The 16,002-nt window shown below is 34.8% G+C and overlaps 1 protein-coding gene across 1 annotated transcript; it reads left to right on the top strand.

The window, feature by feature from the left end:
* The first annotated feature begins 14,505 nt into the window (after positions 1–14,505).
* LOC110882562 (palmitoyl-monogalactosyldiacylglycerol delta-7 desaturase, chloroplastic) lies at positions 14,506–15,923 on the top strand. The gene is made up of 5 exons (XM_022130551.2): positions 14,506–14,857; positions 14,993–15,133; positions 15,228–15,368; positions 15,460–15,566; positions 15,643–15,923. The coding sequence occupies exons 1-5, from the start codon at positions 14,528–14,530 to the stop codon at positions 15,854–15,856; spliced, it is 933 nt and encodes a 310-aa protein (XP_021986243.1). The 5' UTR covers positions 14,506–14,527; the 3' UTR covers positions 15,857–15,923.
* The last annotated feature ends 79 nt before the right edge of the window (positions 15,924–16,002 follow it).

Genomic DNA, 16,002 nt, shown 5'->3' with positions numbered 1-16,002 from the left:
TTAGGAATTGACATCCTTCTGATGTAAACTCTCAAACCCTTGGTGTTTGTACTTGTTTGAATATGATAAAACTTGACAACCATGCTCCTATCATATGCTATTTTCATTGAAGACCCACTTTTTGCCAAATAGATTCTCATCCTTTGGCTGTGACACAAGATTTTCATGCTTGTTTTCACTAAACTGCTGAAGCCCCTCTTTCATGACAGATACCAAACTTTCTGTCTTTTAGTGCACCATAGTACATGACTTGTTGATGAAATGGTAGAATGTCAATTAGAGGACAAATGTTTTAGGATAGGCCTTTTGTAGGAATCCCTTTTCACAGATGTTGCCAAGTGATTGGTAAAGTGGATGAGTTTTAAAAAGAATTGATGTTTTAAAAGATGAGGCTGTAGATGTGATTCATCTGAGCTAACAACTGTTGGTGACTTTAAATGACCCAACAGCTGTTTGAAATAGAGACAGAAGGTTTTGAAAGGTATGTGTGACACACTGATTTTTATCCATTTTGATGAATTTTCTTCAACAGTGGTTAGGGGTGAGGTAGTGGCAGAGACATAGAAGGTTTCTTTGGTCAAACATTGTTTATTCGTCTGTGGATGAGCTTTAACAGTTGTTTTGAACATCTGTTACTCGATGAAAGACATGATTTTTGACTTGTGATATCACAATATCATATCTAGCATCTGTTAATGGTGATTGTGAGTTACCTGCAGAACCAAATACTTGATAAACACATTTTAGATGCAAATTTATCAGAATTAACATAACAGCGGGGTTTACAGGGATTTTAATGCAGAAAATTTATTGATTTTTGTATTCTAGGTTTTCCCACACATCTATTTCATGTTTTAAACATTCTATAGATTTTGACAGTGGTTGAGTATCCCAGATGATTACCACATTTTACTTTGACCACACATTTTGTGTTTTAATATTTTGAGAATTTAGAGTAAAACATATGCAGCCAAATATTTGAATTTTGTTAACAATCAACTTTTATTACTGATTTAGTCTTGAGTTTATGAATGAAATGACCCAGGCTCCAACACCATCTCCTCTTGACTCATTATCAAGGAGTATATTACCCTAGGCAAAAATAAAAGGTTTTTACACCCTGACAGGTATTTGGACTTTTACTATTAAAAATAAGTAAAAATGCAAAATATATCATTCTTAAGATAAATGAAGAATAACATATCCTGTTTTATTTAAGAAACCTTTACAAACAAAAATCAAATAAAGGTTTTCTGATAACAAAATCAACTGGGTCGGCTGAGTTTCCAAGGTCAAAATAACTTTGAATAGGGTCAGCGTCACTTCACTCTCAAGCCTAGAAAAATGGTCAGTGATTTGAAACAAAATTTCATAACGACGGTTTGATGCCATTTCCTTGTCAGATGATTGTAACTATGAAGTAGCCTGTTCACAATGGTTTTGAAAGTTCTTTGTGAACCTTATCACTATGTGAAGAATTTCAAGAATTTGGCCTAATCATTTCCATGATAATTATCTTATGATACCTTTGTTACCTGAACTTCCTTGATACAGTGGTTGTATATGGTTGCTTGAAGGTATATGTTTGACTAAGGATGTATGTTTATTTTTGGTTTTCCTTTTGTAGGACTAACCTGTGGACTCTTAAGTGTTTTAAGATTTATACTCTTTTTCTTTTGATTTCAAAAGTTTTGAGATAAACACACTTTTGAGTTTTTGTAATTTTCTTCTTTCCCTTTTTGCCCTTTCCATAGGTAAATATTAAACTTTCACCGGAAGGTTTTTAAGAAAAGAATACTCAATCCAAAATCATTTTCAGCAATGTTTTGAGAGATTTGGACATTTTTTGCATATGCTTATGCCAAATTTCACATTACTCATGATCTGGTTTACTAAGCATCAAACATATAACTTTTGTAGGATTTCACCCTTTTTCTCACAAAAGATTTGGGTCAATTTCAAAGTCTTTACAACACTGATATTTTACTATCATAGTTTTGAGTTGATCCATGGTTATATCTGATGCATATTTTTGAAACTACTGATTTTTATCTTAATTTTAAACAATTTTGTTTTTAACTTTTGAAGGTTTTTCAAAATTGTTGTTCACATATAAGATCTTGTTCCTAAGGTTTTCTTCATCTCTCATATGTTACCAAGGGCATAAATGCCATTTTTCTGAACATAGGTCTTTAATGACATGAGATAAACCCTTAGCAGCAGTCAATCATGGAACCAACATAGTCTTCTTCATAAACACTCATAAATCTATGAATGACTATAACCAATCCGAGATTATTAAATTTTACTAACTTTAACAATCATCTGTAGTTTATATCATATTATCAGTGTTACGTGAATCCTATGCGATAGATAACATCTTGATTGTTTTACAAAAGTTTTTCGAATAATCAACTTTGAACGTGATTATCCTTTACTTTTGTTTTTCAACAAATACGATCAACCTTAGTATAAATGAATTTTGAGCTGAACTGTTATGTGTGTATGATTGTTAGATCGAATTTGACAGTCCTTGCTCTGATACCAATTGTTAGAATCTGAGTTTGCTAAAATTGTGTTTGTTTGATGAAATTTGAGCAAATGGATGAACATAAGATATAGACAAAATGCAGCGGAAATGGAAACAAACTTTGCAACACAATCAAGGAGAAACAGTTTTCAGTAAACACATGTATTTCATTAGTCATAAGATTACAAGCATGCTTGCATACTAAAACTCCCCCTCAGTCTGAGCTCAATGGTTAATCGTACAAGATGCTTGGATTGAAGGAGAAAACTCCTTAAATAGAACAGTACAAACTGTTCTATTTATAGTACAAATCAAACCACTGAGAATCAAAGCTGACGTCACCATGAAAGTGACATCTAACAACCTAACAAACTCTAAGGACCACTGATTACCAATCTACTAATTACATAGACACTGTTTCTATAAACTGTTGTTTCACTTTCCACTGATGTAGTCTAAGCACTGATGTTGAGCATCAATGCTATCTTCAAAGGTGATCAGTCCTTGAATGGGCAGTACTTTAGTCTTCAACAGTACTTAGGAGACATCAGTAGATAGAGCTTCAGTTCTTAAATCTTCATCAGTGCTTGGCCTAACAGTGGTTGAGATGATCAATGTTTGGAGACTATCAGTTGTTAGACCACTGTCAAGGGGAAAGTCATTGTATAAGCATTGATTATGATGATCCCCTGCTTTGAACCAGTTTTGGCTATATATCATTTGTTCCTTTGTAGGGTTTAATCCCAACATCCTTCTAGTTATATATTATATTTTACTTCTTTCTTTTCTGTTTTTTTTTTTTTTTTCATTTCACCCTTTAAAATTTTGTAACTTCGAACACTTGGATTTAACTAATTTACAGGGCATGATTTTGTAAAATGAAGATTATTTTCAATCAAGTGTGAATTTGTATTGCATATATGATATATGCTTATTTATACCGCTTAAATACATAAGTGATAAGTAGTTTGGAATGAATAGATTTGAAGGTCTTCGGTATGGTAAGAAACCACTTTGTTGTTACCAAAAGTTTGTTGTTTTGGTGTTGTGAGACCTGTGGTTCGGTTTGGTTTCGTCAGGGTTCTGATTTCTGTCATCGTTTAACAATTGTTCGAATGAGATTTGATCATCCATGGTTTCTATAAAAAATTAAAAAAAAAATTGGTTGAGATGAGATAAGAGTGATATGTTTGAGAGTGAAATGGTTTGAATGAGAGTGTGTAGGTTGAGTTGAGATTGAAATGGTTTGAGATGAGAGTGTCTAGGTTCTTAATTCAAATAATATTTTTTTATCTTAAACATTTAATCGTTGGGCTTTTTTTTCAAACCTCAAACGGTCCACCCAATGGCATGCGGACTAGGTCCTGTTCACGGAACAACCTAGCCAGACTCGTGGCCGGACCAACCACACAACACGGGGAAGGACCGTGAGGTATGCTTCTTTGGGTTTTCGGACTTGTTTAACCAAGTTATGAATGTTCTTAGAGAATCTGTTCCGGTTTAAAAAAAAAGTAACAGCATGTACGTCTAAACACAGGTCGTGATCACAGGCCGGTCAGGTATTAAATATTTGGAAGATTGGGGATAAGGATTGAATCTCAGAAGCATGGTTCCAAAGATAGTGAAAGGAGATGCCGATTAACCGTTTGGTTTGAACAATCAATACTATATACAATCAATGCTATATATTATATATTTACTTCTTTTTTTCTGTTTTTTTTTTTTTTTTTTTTCATATCACCCTTTAAATTTTGTAATTTACAGGGTTATGATTTTGTAAAATGAGGTATTATTTCAATCAAGTGGGACAATCAAGTGGGTCTGACAGAAACCGGTTTCTTCGTAGACGTGAAGAACGTAAATATTTAAAGTATCTAAAATTGTGTATTTGTATTGTACACTTTCACCAAAAAAACTATTTCTTTAGATTATTATAACTTTGCTTATTTGTACCGCCTAAATACATAAGTGATAAGTAGTTTGGAATGAATAAATTTTAACGTTTCTTTAGAATAACCTTCCTCAAGTTTCAACTGAGTTAAAATATAGTGGGAAAACATGAATTTGTTACTAGCTACAAAAATAAATGATGAAGATAAAATTACAACATTAAATTATGATGGAAATTTAATGGACTTATATGTCTTTATCATGACTTATCCTACATTCCGGCCTACTCCTGAAAATTACCTGCATGCATGGAGTTTCTTTGGCAGAAATAGTGACACTTTCAAAAAAAAATTCACAACTAATGCCATGCTAAAAAAAATTTCACAAATAATGCTAATGTCAATGAAAATGGCAATTTTTAGGAGAAGTAGGCTATGCCAGGGAATATGCAGGGAATGTAAGATTTAATCATTGGTTTCTAGTACAAAATTCATTGTGAATGGCGATTTCAGGTACATGTCAAATGCAAATGGCAATTTTTAATAAATTTCTTACAAGTTTCCATTCACAATGGTGATTTCTGCAAAAGACTCCGCAGGGAATGACGATTTCTGGTACACACTACATTCACAATGGAGATTTCTGATACACACTCCATTCACAATGGAGACTTCTAGTACACTCCAATGCAAATGGCGATTTATGCTAATTTATGTTAGAGATCTTTGGACTTTTGTTTTTTGAATGGTTATGTATAGAGTAACACGTAAATAACAAAGTATCTGGAGTTACTCTAAATGGAGAAATTGATGTTTTTTTATAACTTTTCAATGAAAAACCGATATTCACCATTATTTTTTGAAATGGTTGGAAAAAACCTATCACAACGGGATTGTCTTGTTTCAAATGACGTGTCTCTGAGTTTTAAAATTGCAGGTTCCTTTGCATCCTAGCAGGTTCAGATTGCAAAATAACCTTACTCAAGTTTCAACTTAGGCTAGAAGGTATGGTTTGGCTCATCCCCGTGGGGATGAGCCTCCACGTAAGCGCCACGTAGGCGGCTAGCATGGGATGAGCCAAAATGAAGATGGAGGGGGATGGAGGATGGGGCCCCACCACATATTTTTTATTGTTTAATTTAATAACCAAGTTAATAAACTTTATAAAATTTAAAAAACACAACATAAAACAACATAAATAATTTCATTTCATAACATAAAAAAAAATTACATTCCCTAAAAAAAAGAAACCGAAAATAAAAAAATAAAAACAATTACATTTCCTAAAAAAAAAAAAGAAACCGAATATAAAAAATAAAAAAAATTACGTTTCCTAAAACCTACGACGTCCATTTTTTTTTCACCTCATTTGGAATCGGCTTCCATTTTTGTTCTTTACTTACAACTTTCCATGCTCGGAAGTGCGGGAAAGGCGTTGAATTTTCAGAGTCCCACTTGGCGATAGCAAGGTTAAGAATGTCCGCCTCGTTACTCCCGCTTGGAGGATTAAGGTAAATTTGGTTATAAATTTGATTAAAGGCGTTGACGACCTTGATCATTTTTCGCCACTTGGCCGAGACGGATTCGATATCACGAGCCGGACCATGCTCCATAATCGCGTTAAATCTCTCCGTTGTCTTCCTCCAAAAACTAGTACCCGATTGGTTGTTTCCTAAATTTTAAAAAATAGTGCATTAGTAAAAAAATAGAAACCGAAAATAAAAATAAAAAAATAGAAACCGAAAATAAAAATAAAAAAAATTATACCGACTATCGGGCAAGTAGAAGCCTTAACATACGCCATAGCTAGCGCCTCCTCTTCTACTTTCGTCCAAGGTCTCCCACTTCGTTTCGGTTTTTCCGCGGTTTCGGGTTCAACAACCTTCTTTCCCTTCCCCTTGTTTTTTTTTTTCGCGTGAGCTCTTGCGGTGGTGATTCGGGGACGACTTCTTCATCATCATCTTCAAGTTGAACCGGGGGTTGCGATTGCGATTGGAGTTGTTCAAACGTGTTGCGTTGCATGAATTGTTGGAGCGCTTGATATTGTTGAACTTGTTGAAGTTGAGACATTTGTGAGAAGGCGTTGGGTGTTTGTTGAACTTGTTGGAAACCCGAAAACGGAAATTGCGAAGTCCCCCACGAAGGATCCATAGTCGGAGTGTAAGCGGGACTCGAAAAAAAATTAGGTTGGTTCGGATTGGGATTATTCGGGTTGGGGTTGTTTGGGTTGGGGTTGTTTGGGTTGAATGGATTCATGTTTGGTAGAGAATGGTATAAAAAATATAGAGTATTTTTTATAAAAAAGGATGAGAAATGGAGAAGAATGGGAGTAGAATGAGAGAAAATGGTATAAAATGGATTGGGATTATGGTATTTATTTAAAAGGAAATTGAATTTTTTTTTTTTTTTAATAATGTAGCCGTTACTCAACGGTTGGATTTTGAAATTTGGGGCGGCACACCCGTCTTGTGCTTGCCGGTTGTGATGATTGCCGGGCCAGGGGGCGGTGTGGGGGTCCGGCGCCGGGCCAAGCCGGCCCCCATACCTTCTAGTCTTAGTTAAAATATAGTGGCAAAACATGAATTTGTGGTTAGCTACAAAAACAAGTGATGAAGATAATATTACAACATTAAATTATGATGGAAGTTTAATGGACTAATATGTCTTTATCATGACTTATCCTAATTCGATAATAAATGCTATTAAATGTTGCAAACGAATCAGAATATGAGCGAATTATTTTCTCTAATTTGATTTTTTTTGAAAGGTAAACTTCATTAACACGAAAGCCGACCCAAGCTGGGCCGACAAAAAACAACACATAACAAGATTACATATCTACAAAGGAGCACCACTCCCTCCATTCTATCTCTTCGTGTTTCGATCTATTGGAAAACCAAAGAAAACCCAAGCCTTAATCTCGCTAAAAATAATTTCTACTCTAACCGGAGTATTAGAAAATAAGGCGTTGTTCCTAGCACGCCATAAACTCCAGCAAGCGATCATAATAATGCCTTGCACAGCATCCTTCTTCTTCTCCTTCTAAGATCTTTATGGAAGGTGAGGAGGTCTTTCAGAGAAAAAGCGAAGATATTGGGAATATTACACCAAGAACTAATACCGAGCCACACGTTCGAAGCGATATAGCAGGCAATAAACAAGTGGTCGCCTGTTTCCTCTTCCGAATTGCACAGAAGGCACGAATAATCTCCAATGGCTATATTCCTTTTCTTTAGAGCTTCAGCCGTAGGCACTCTACCCATCTCCATTCTCCAAGCGTGGATATTGATTTTTGCGGGGATCCATTTGCACCAATCCAAAACAAAACTATTGCCCTGAACCTCTTCCTCTATCAGCAACTTCTTGACCGCCTTTACTATGAACAAACCCGCTGAATCCGTGCTCCATTTCCATCGATCCATCTTAGAAGAAACTTTGACACCATTTACCGAAGATAATAACATATCGAAGCTGGCAAGCAAACTTACACCGGACATAACCGATTTCCAGCACCAGTTGAAATGAACCTCGCTGCCATGATTCTTAATCCTATCGGCCTTCTTAATCCTATCGACCACCTTGCACTTCTTGTCGGCTTCCATTCTAAAAAGATCTAGGAACGTATTCTTGAGATGTTCGTTGAAGAGCCAAGAATCGAGCCAAAAAGTGATGTCTTCTCCGTTACCAACCGAACCTTTCAAGTAAATCCGAAGAGGACGACCGCCCGCTTTTGTGCTAATAAAGTTTTTAGCTATATTATTCCAAACCCCGTTGAGCGATTTTTCGTGTGGAATACACTCCCACCCCATCCTATTCGAATGGAGCGCATCGATAACTTTCTTCCAAAGGTTCCTTTTTTCCGTCTTATATCTCCATCCCCATTTAGATAAAAGGGACGTGTTCACGACGTGTAATTTTGTATAAACCCAAACCTCCTTTTTTCTTAGGACGAGAAACCTTTTCCCATGAGACCCAATGCATTTTTCTTTCTTCCGAAGGGCCACCCCACAAGAACTTTTTTATCATAGATTCAAGATCAAAGATGACCTTTTTTGGCGCTTTGTAGAGAGAGAAATAGTAAGATGGCAAACTTTCCAATACCCTTCCCCCGATAGAAAGGAGATGAGACTTCCAACTAGCGAGACGAGCACGAAAAATATCGATGACCGGTTGCCAATTGGAAACTCGATTCATGTTGGCTCCTACTTTAAGACCGAGATACTTGAAGGGGGGACACTCCGGTTTATATCCCACCACATTGGCCATTACCCCTATTTCTTCCAATCCTACTCCAATACCATAAAGATTCGACTTGTCGATGTTAATTTTAAGACCCGAGCATAAATGGAAGCACCAAAGGATTCTCACAATATTCACCACTTCATTTCTTGACCACTCTCCCATCAAGATTGCATCGTCCGCATACAAGAGATGAGCAATATTCGGCCCGTTGTTAGGTGTAGAAATACCTTTGATGACTCCCACTTCTTTAGCATTGTCGTTCATTCAAGAGAGGGCCTCCATAACTACCAAGAAAGAAACGGAGATAAGGGATCCCCTTGCCTCATACCTTTCTCGAATTTGAAAGTGTAAGTGGGCGATCCAATGACCAACACGGAGGAATTGGCCGACTTAAGAATACCCATAATCCAATTGCACCACTTATTGTGAATTCCCATTGTTGAAGGATGCTCACTACGAATTTCCGATTAATGTTATCATACACCTTATCGAAATCAATTTTTAGAATGAAAGCCTTAGATTTCTTCTTTTTGATCCAATAAATAAGTTCATTGACTATAAGTGGACCATCCAATATATACCTTCCTTTGAGGAAAGCCGATTGCGAATCCGAAATTACCCCATCCAATACCACACTCATACGGTCAGCAAGAACTTTAGAGATCACCTCTATAAGTGGACCATCCAATATATACCTTCCTTTGAGGAAAGCCGATTGCGAATCCGAAATTACTCCATCCAATACCACCCTCATTCGGTTAGCAAAAATTTTCTCTAAGTTGATGATAACAAGAAAAAGAAACTTCTTACGGGGACGAAAATGGAGGACCCTCGACGTTAGAATGGCCTCTTGGATTTTCTCTCTACATGTTTTGGCACTTTTTGCTCCATCTACATTCAGTTGGGATGTTTTTTGGTATGCAATATTGTTTTATTTTTAAATGGAATGTTGGGTGTTACCATGTGTTACCATAGGGTTCTAGCGTACCATAGTCTCAAGCTACCCAAATGGCTCGAATAAACATGTGCTTATTTAGGAGTTCAAGCTATCCAGGTCAAATCAAATCCGTTTTTTGTTCGATTTTCTAATGTTAATGTTTTTGGGCCCTTCATTTGGATATATGTTATCGTACGTTGGCTTGTAATTCTAACAAAAGACTCGATGGCTTTTTTTACACATATAAAGGGATCCAATATATTGGGTGAGTATTCATAGGCATCACCATTAATATGTTGATTTGGAGGAAGATCCACATACCCCCATTTATGGATTTTGGTTTAGTCACATGGGTTGGTTATTTGTAGGCATGGTAATAAAAACTCATTTAGGTTTTTTGGGTTATTTTGAGTCATTCTAAAAATGAGGATATGTCAGGATGAGTTAAGAAAATAATTAAGGATGGGTCAGGATGGGTATTACGTTGGGTAAATGGTTAACTCTAAAAAGAGGATCACAGGCAGATTCTTCATCCTATTCCATGGTAGACGTTGACTTCAAAAAGAAAAAAAAACAAAAAAGAAAAAAAAATTAAAAAAGATAGAAAAAAGCTAAAAAAAATAAAAAAAATCAGAAAAATTAAAAAATTAATAATTAAAAGATTAAAAATTAAAAAAAATCAGAAAAATTAAAAAATTAAAAATTAAAAAAATCAGAAAAAATTAAAAATTAAAAAAAATAAAAAAATTAAAAATTCCAAAAGAAAATCAAAAAAAATTTTAAAAATAAAAAATAAAATAAAAAATCAGAAAAAATTTAAAAAAAAGTTAAAAAATAAAAAAAAAATTAAAAATCCCAAAAAATAAAAAAATTCAGAAAATTAAAAAAAATAGAAAAAATCAAAAAAATGTTAAAAAATCAAAAAAACCAGAAACATAAAAAAAGTTTGAAAAATCAAAATATCCAAAAAAAAAATTTTGTGTGTTTTTTTTAATTTTTAATTTTTTAGTTTTTAAACCCATTTTTACCCAAATTCATCCTAACTCATACTCATCCTAAACTTTTTATTAAAAAACTCATACTAACCCAAACCATCCTAACCCATGATCCAAACCTGCCCAACCCATCACTTTTGCCACTCCTAGTTATTTGACAGCGGCTACATTATGGAGAAGGTGAATACTTATAATGTTATACAACCTCATGTCGTTTATACATCATTAATCTCAACTCTTTCATGCTATAAATTTATAACCGTATGACTTTCAGTACAAGGAACGTAAGAATGTAAATGATTTAAAAAGCCAAGCATTAAAGGACATACGTGTGGCATATATTTGGATTTAGCATATTCATTTATGCTTAGGGTGGTTTCCCATACCTTGTTTGGATTTTGGTAATGCTTGGGGTGGTTTCCCATACCTTGTTTGAATTTTGGTAAAACTCGAAATAAATTCTCGTATTTTTATAAATATTTTATGAAATCCGGATATCCTAACATTACCCATACTCATACCCATGCATGTGGGGTGTTAGGACCACGTGGGTTTACCACATGACTTTTCTAGTAAATTCAGCATGCCATATTTGGGGAAATCGAGCTGGGAACACCAATGATTTGTCTAGAAATAATTGGTATTTATATTTCAAATATGTTATAGATAAAAACTTTTCAAAATGTTGGTTTATTTAATGGAAACACGCTGAATTTAGGTGGGTGGCAATGGGTGGCATAATAATCATCATGCTTTTGAGTACTCAGTTCATGGTTTAGAATGGTGACAAATTGATCTAACTTGGTATTTAATTTGCTTTCTTAAATCAGTGAGATTAGCAACCGTGTGAAGTTGCCGACTCAAGCTCAGAAGCTTAAGAAATGGATTGCTTGTGATAGCAAATTAAAATGATCTTTCAACAGTTCACAAGCGATATGCATCACTTCGTCTTCGGTTAAGATTTTTGATGTCGCATATATGTAGTATTTATTTATAAAGGAGTTGATTTGATAATTATTTGTTAAATTAATTTAGAAATGCTTCTTAACGAAACAAATGACTTGCGTTTTCTAATTTTCAATGTAATTAACCATATATTAAATAATCACAACACATACAAAATTACACATGACACATGTATCTCATGTAATATTAAATCATGTGTCGATTTAGACAATTTACTTATTATTATATTGATGTTTGTATTATTATTATTATTATTATTATTATTATTATTATTATTATTATTATTATTATTATTATACATGAAATTGAGGTATAATACATGAAATAGATATATAAATAAATGAAATGGAAGTATAAATATATGAAATGGAGGAATAAAATATGAAATACATGAAGTAGAGGTATAAAAGCTAGAAATATGTAAAAATTTGAATTGGTCGGTTTGGTTCAATTAGTTTTGGTTAAACGGGGGGAACAAAAAAACGATAATTGGTTTTTGGTTAATTTGGTCTTCGGTTAATTAGTTTTCAGTTAATTTAGTTTTTGTTTGATTTCGGTTCGGTTTCCTCTATTTTCGGTTCGATTTTGGTTAACTATATTTTTTGCTCATCCCTAGACACTGTCAATCACGTATTATATCTTTTTTTTAATTAAAACAATTATAGCAATGCTATACTTTTTTTTGAACGGTAAACTTCATTAAAACGGACGGAACCTCAACATAAGGCCCGCCAAAAAAACTTTACAATATATACAACAGATATTTTATCCAACTATTCCACTCAATAGACTTGAACCTATAGCGATGTTTAAACCAAAAAGACGACATACACTTTATAGTCGCTACCACCTCTATAACTCTAGGCGTAATCCCTTGAAAGACCTTCTTATTCCGCTCCTTCCATAGCGCCCAACATGAAATCATTATAATGCCCCGGATAAGCTTCTTGGCCCACTTGGAATCGTGCTTCACATCTTGAACCTGCAGTAACTCTTCCATACTCATCAAACTAACAAAGTCAACCTTGACCCATTTGAAAATCGAAGCCCACATGCCATATGCGAAACCACAATCAATAAATAGATGACTAACAGACTCATCATAAGCTTCACACAACGGACATAAGGTATCTGGAATTTCAATTCGCCTCTTGACCAAAGCCAAACAGGTCGGAATCCGATCTTTCTCAATCCTCTCCACATCAGTATATTAACTTTCGCCGGAACCCACGATTCCCACCGCATAAACTGAGTCAGCTGCTGCCGTACCTATTCTTTTTCAATCGAACTTTAACATCTGCAACAGTAAAACTCTCGGAGGTATCGATCCCCCAAACCCACCGATCTTTCAGGCCCGAAAAACACATCTGGGATAGAACAAAAGTCAAGTCCTGCATCTCGGATATAAACTCCACCGTACACGTACTTATCCCCCAAGTATTGGCCAACACCATCTTTCCATCACTCGCTGTGATCCTCTCCCAAACGAAGCAGTTCTTGTTATTCTCCATAGCATATAAAGTCGGCCATCGCTCCAATAACGGAACTGTACCATGCCAAATATTATTCCAAAATCTTACTATCTCTCCATTCCCAAGTTTGCATCTAAAAAAATACATGAGCCCTTTACCATGTATCCTTAACTTGTCCAAAAACATCGCAATAGACTTCCAACACCCGGGAATTGCCTTTTAATCGATAAGAACACCCACTGCTTACGCTTACCATGAATACTCTCAACCACACACCTCCATAAACCATTTTGATCATTTTTAAATCTCCACGCCCATTTAACCAATAGAGCCGTGTTAACATCCGATAATTTAGAAATTCCCAACCCCCCAAGCTTTTTCGGTCTAGTGACAACATCCCAAGAAACCCAACTCATACTTTTATCGTCTCTACCGCCCGACCAAAGAAAGTCCCTGATCATTCTTTCAATACTATCAATAACAGCAACCGGGGCCCTATATAAAGACAAGTAATACACCGGTATACTAGCAAGCACCGATTTAATAAGAGTAAGCCTCATCCTATAGACAACAGCTTAGATTTCCAAGATTGAAGGCGATTTCGAACCGTATCCAATACTGACTCCTGCACTCTTAATGTGTGATTAAAGAGAATAAGATGTTCTATGATGTAATTTTTTTTAAACAAAATATTAACGCACGTAAAAGTTAAGGTCATTTAAAAAACGTGGGGTAGTTATTTTTAACGGGGAATAAAATGTAACCACTAATTAATTATACATAATTTGGTTAAAGATGAAGGAATTAAAGTGTAATTACGATGAGAGATTAAAATGTAATTAGTGTTTGAAAGACTAATTTAACCTTATTTTAGGATTGTAACTTATACATTAAACTAAAAAAAGGGTTCTTATCTTTTGAGTATCTTAAAATACGCTTCACTCATGTATTCTAATATAATATGGATAAATAAGGGAAAATAAATAAGACTAAAACTTAAAACAGAAAAAAAAAATTCGGCGTCGTCAATATTACAAGAACGATTAACATGATTTACTATTTACCGATTGAGAAAGGTAATTGAAACGATTAACGTGATTTACTATTTACCGATTGAGAAAAGTAACTGGATAAATAGAATTTATGGCTTTAGTTAAAAGTTGTTGATTTTTTACCGAAGTCGTATTATAGAAAAAAAAAACATATTTTATAAACTCGAATCATATTTAAAGTGAACAAATATATAGCATCACAACTCCCAATGGAGCATCATTTCGTTTACCATACCATAAGAGGCAAGTGACAAATGCCATTCATTACCAACTACTTCCTCCTTAACTTCGCTCACCGACCAAAATGGGAATTTTTTAAGTATACATATGTAATTGTACATACTTCATGCTTGAACTCCTATATAAATAGTTGCTCTTCGCACATACCAGCATGTGTGTAATATATCATCAGGTTAAAAAGATCCAAATCTAATTCGGGTTAAAATGCTGTTAACTGCTGCAAACGAATCAGAGCATGAGAGAATTATTTTCTCTGATGTGTTGATAACAAGAAAAAGAAACCTCTTCTGGGGACGAAAATGGAGGACCCTCGACGTTAGAATGGCCTCTGGGATTTTCTCTCTACATGTTTTGGCACTTTTTGCTCCATCTACATTCAGTTGGGATGCTTTTTGGTATGCAATATTGTTTTATTTTTTAACTGGAATGTTGGGTGTTACCATGTGTTACCATAGGGTTCTAGCGCACCATAGTCTCAAGCTACCCAAATGGCTCGAATACACGTGTGCTTATTTAGGAGTTCAAGCTATCCAGGTCCGAGCTAATCCGTTTTTTATTCCATTTTCTAATGTTAATGTTTTTGGGCCCTTCATTTGAATATATGTTATTGTACATTGGCTTGTAATTCTAACAAAAGACTCGATGGCTTTTTTTTTTTTACACATGTAGAGGGATCCAATATATTGGGTGAGTATTCATAGGTATCATCATCAATATGTTGATTCGGAGAAAGATCCACATACCCCCACTTACGGATTTTGGTTTAGTCATATGGGTTGGTTATTTGACAGCGGCTATATCATGGAGAAGGTAAATACTTATAATGTTATACAACTTCATGTCGTTTATATATCACTAATCTAAATTCTTTCATGCTATAAATTTATAACCGTATGACTTTCAGTACAACAAGCGTAAGAATGTAGAAGATTTAAAAAGCCAAGCGTTCTATAGATTCATCAAAAGGACGTACATGTGGCATATATTTGGATTTGGCATATTCATTTATGCTTGGGGTGGTTTCCCATACCTTGTTTGGATTTTGGTAAAACTTGAAATAACTTCTCATATTTTTATAAATATTTTATGAAATCCGGATATCCTAACATTACCCATATTCATACCCATGCATGCAGGGTGTGAGGACCACATTGGTTTACCACATGACTTTCCTAGTAAATTCAGCATGCCATATTTGGGGAAATCGAGCTTGGAACACCAATGATTTGTCTAGAAATAATTGGTATTTATTTCAAATATGTTATAGATAAAAACTCTTCAAAATGTTGGTTTATTTAATGGAAACATGCTGAATTTAGGTGGGTGGCAATGGTTACCTTTGGAGAAGGGTGGCATAATAATCATCATGCTTTTGAGTACTCGGCTCGACATGGTTTGGAATGGTGGCAAATTGATCTAACTTGGTATTTAATTTGCTTTCTTAAATCAGTGAGATTAGCCACCAGTGTGAAGTTGCCGACTCAAGCTCAGAAGCTTAAGAAATCGATTGCTTGTGATAGCAAATTAAAATGATCTTTCAACATTTCACAAGCGATATGCATCAATTCGTCTTCGGTTAAGATTTTTAATGTCGCATATATGTAGTATTTATTTATAAACTAGAATTAGTACATGCCGCAATGCGGCGGGTGTTAGTTTCATATATCAATAAAGTCGTA

Source organism: Helianthus annuus, chromosome 10 (genome assembly GCF_002127325.2).
Source record: "Helianthus annuus cultivar XRQ/B chromosome 10, HanXRQr2.0-SUNRISE, whole genome shotgun sequence".
In the NCBI taxonomy this organism is placed as follows: Eukaryota; Viridiplantae; Streptophyta; class Magnoliopsida; order Asterales; family Asteraceae; genus Helianthus; species Helianthus annuus.
This window is presented reverse-complemented; position numbering and strand designations above follow the sequence as displayed.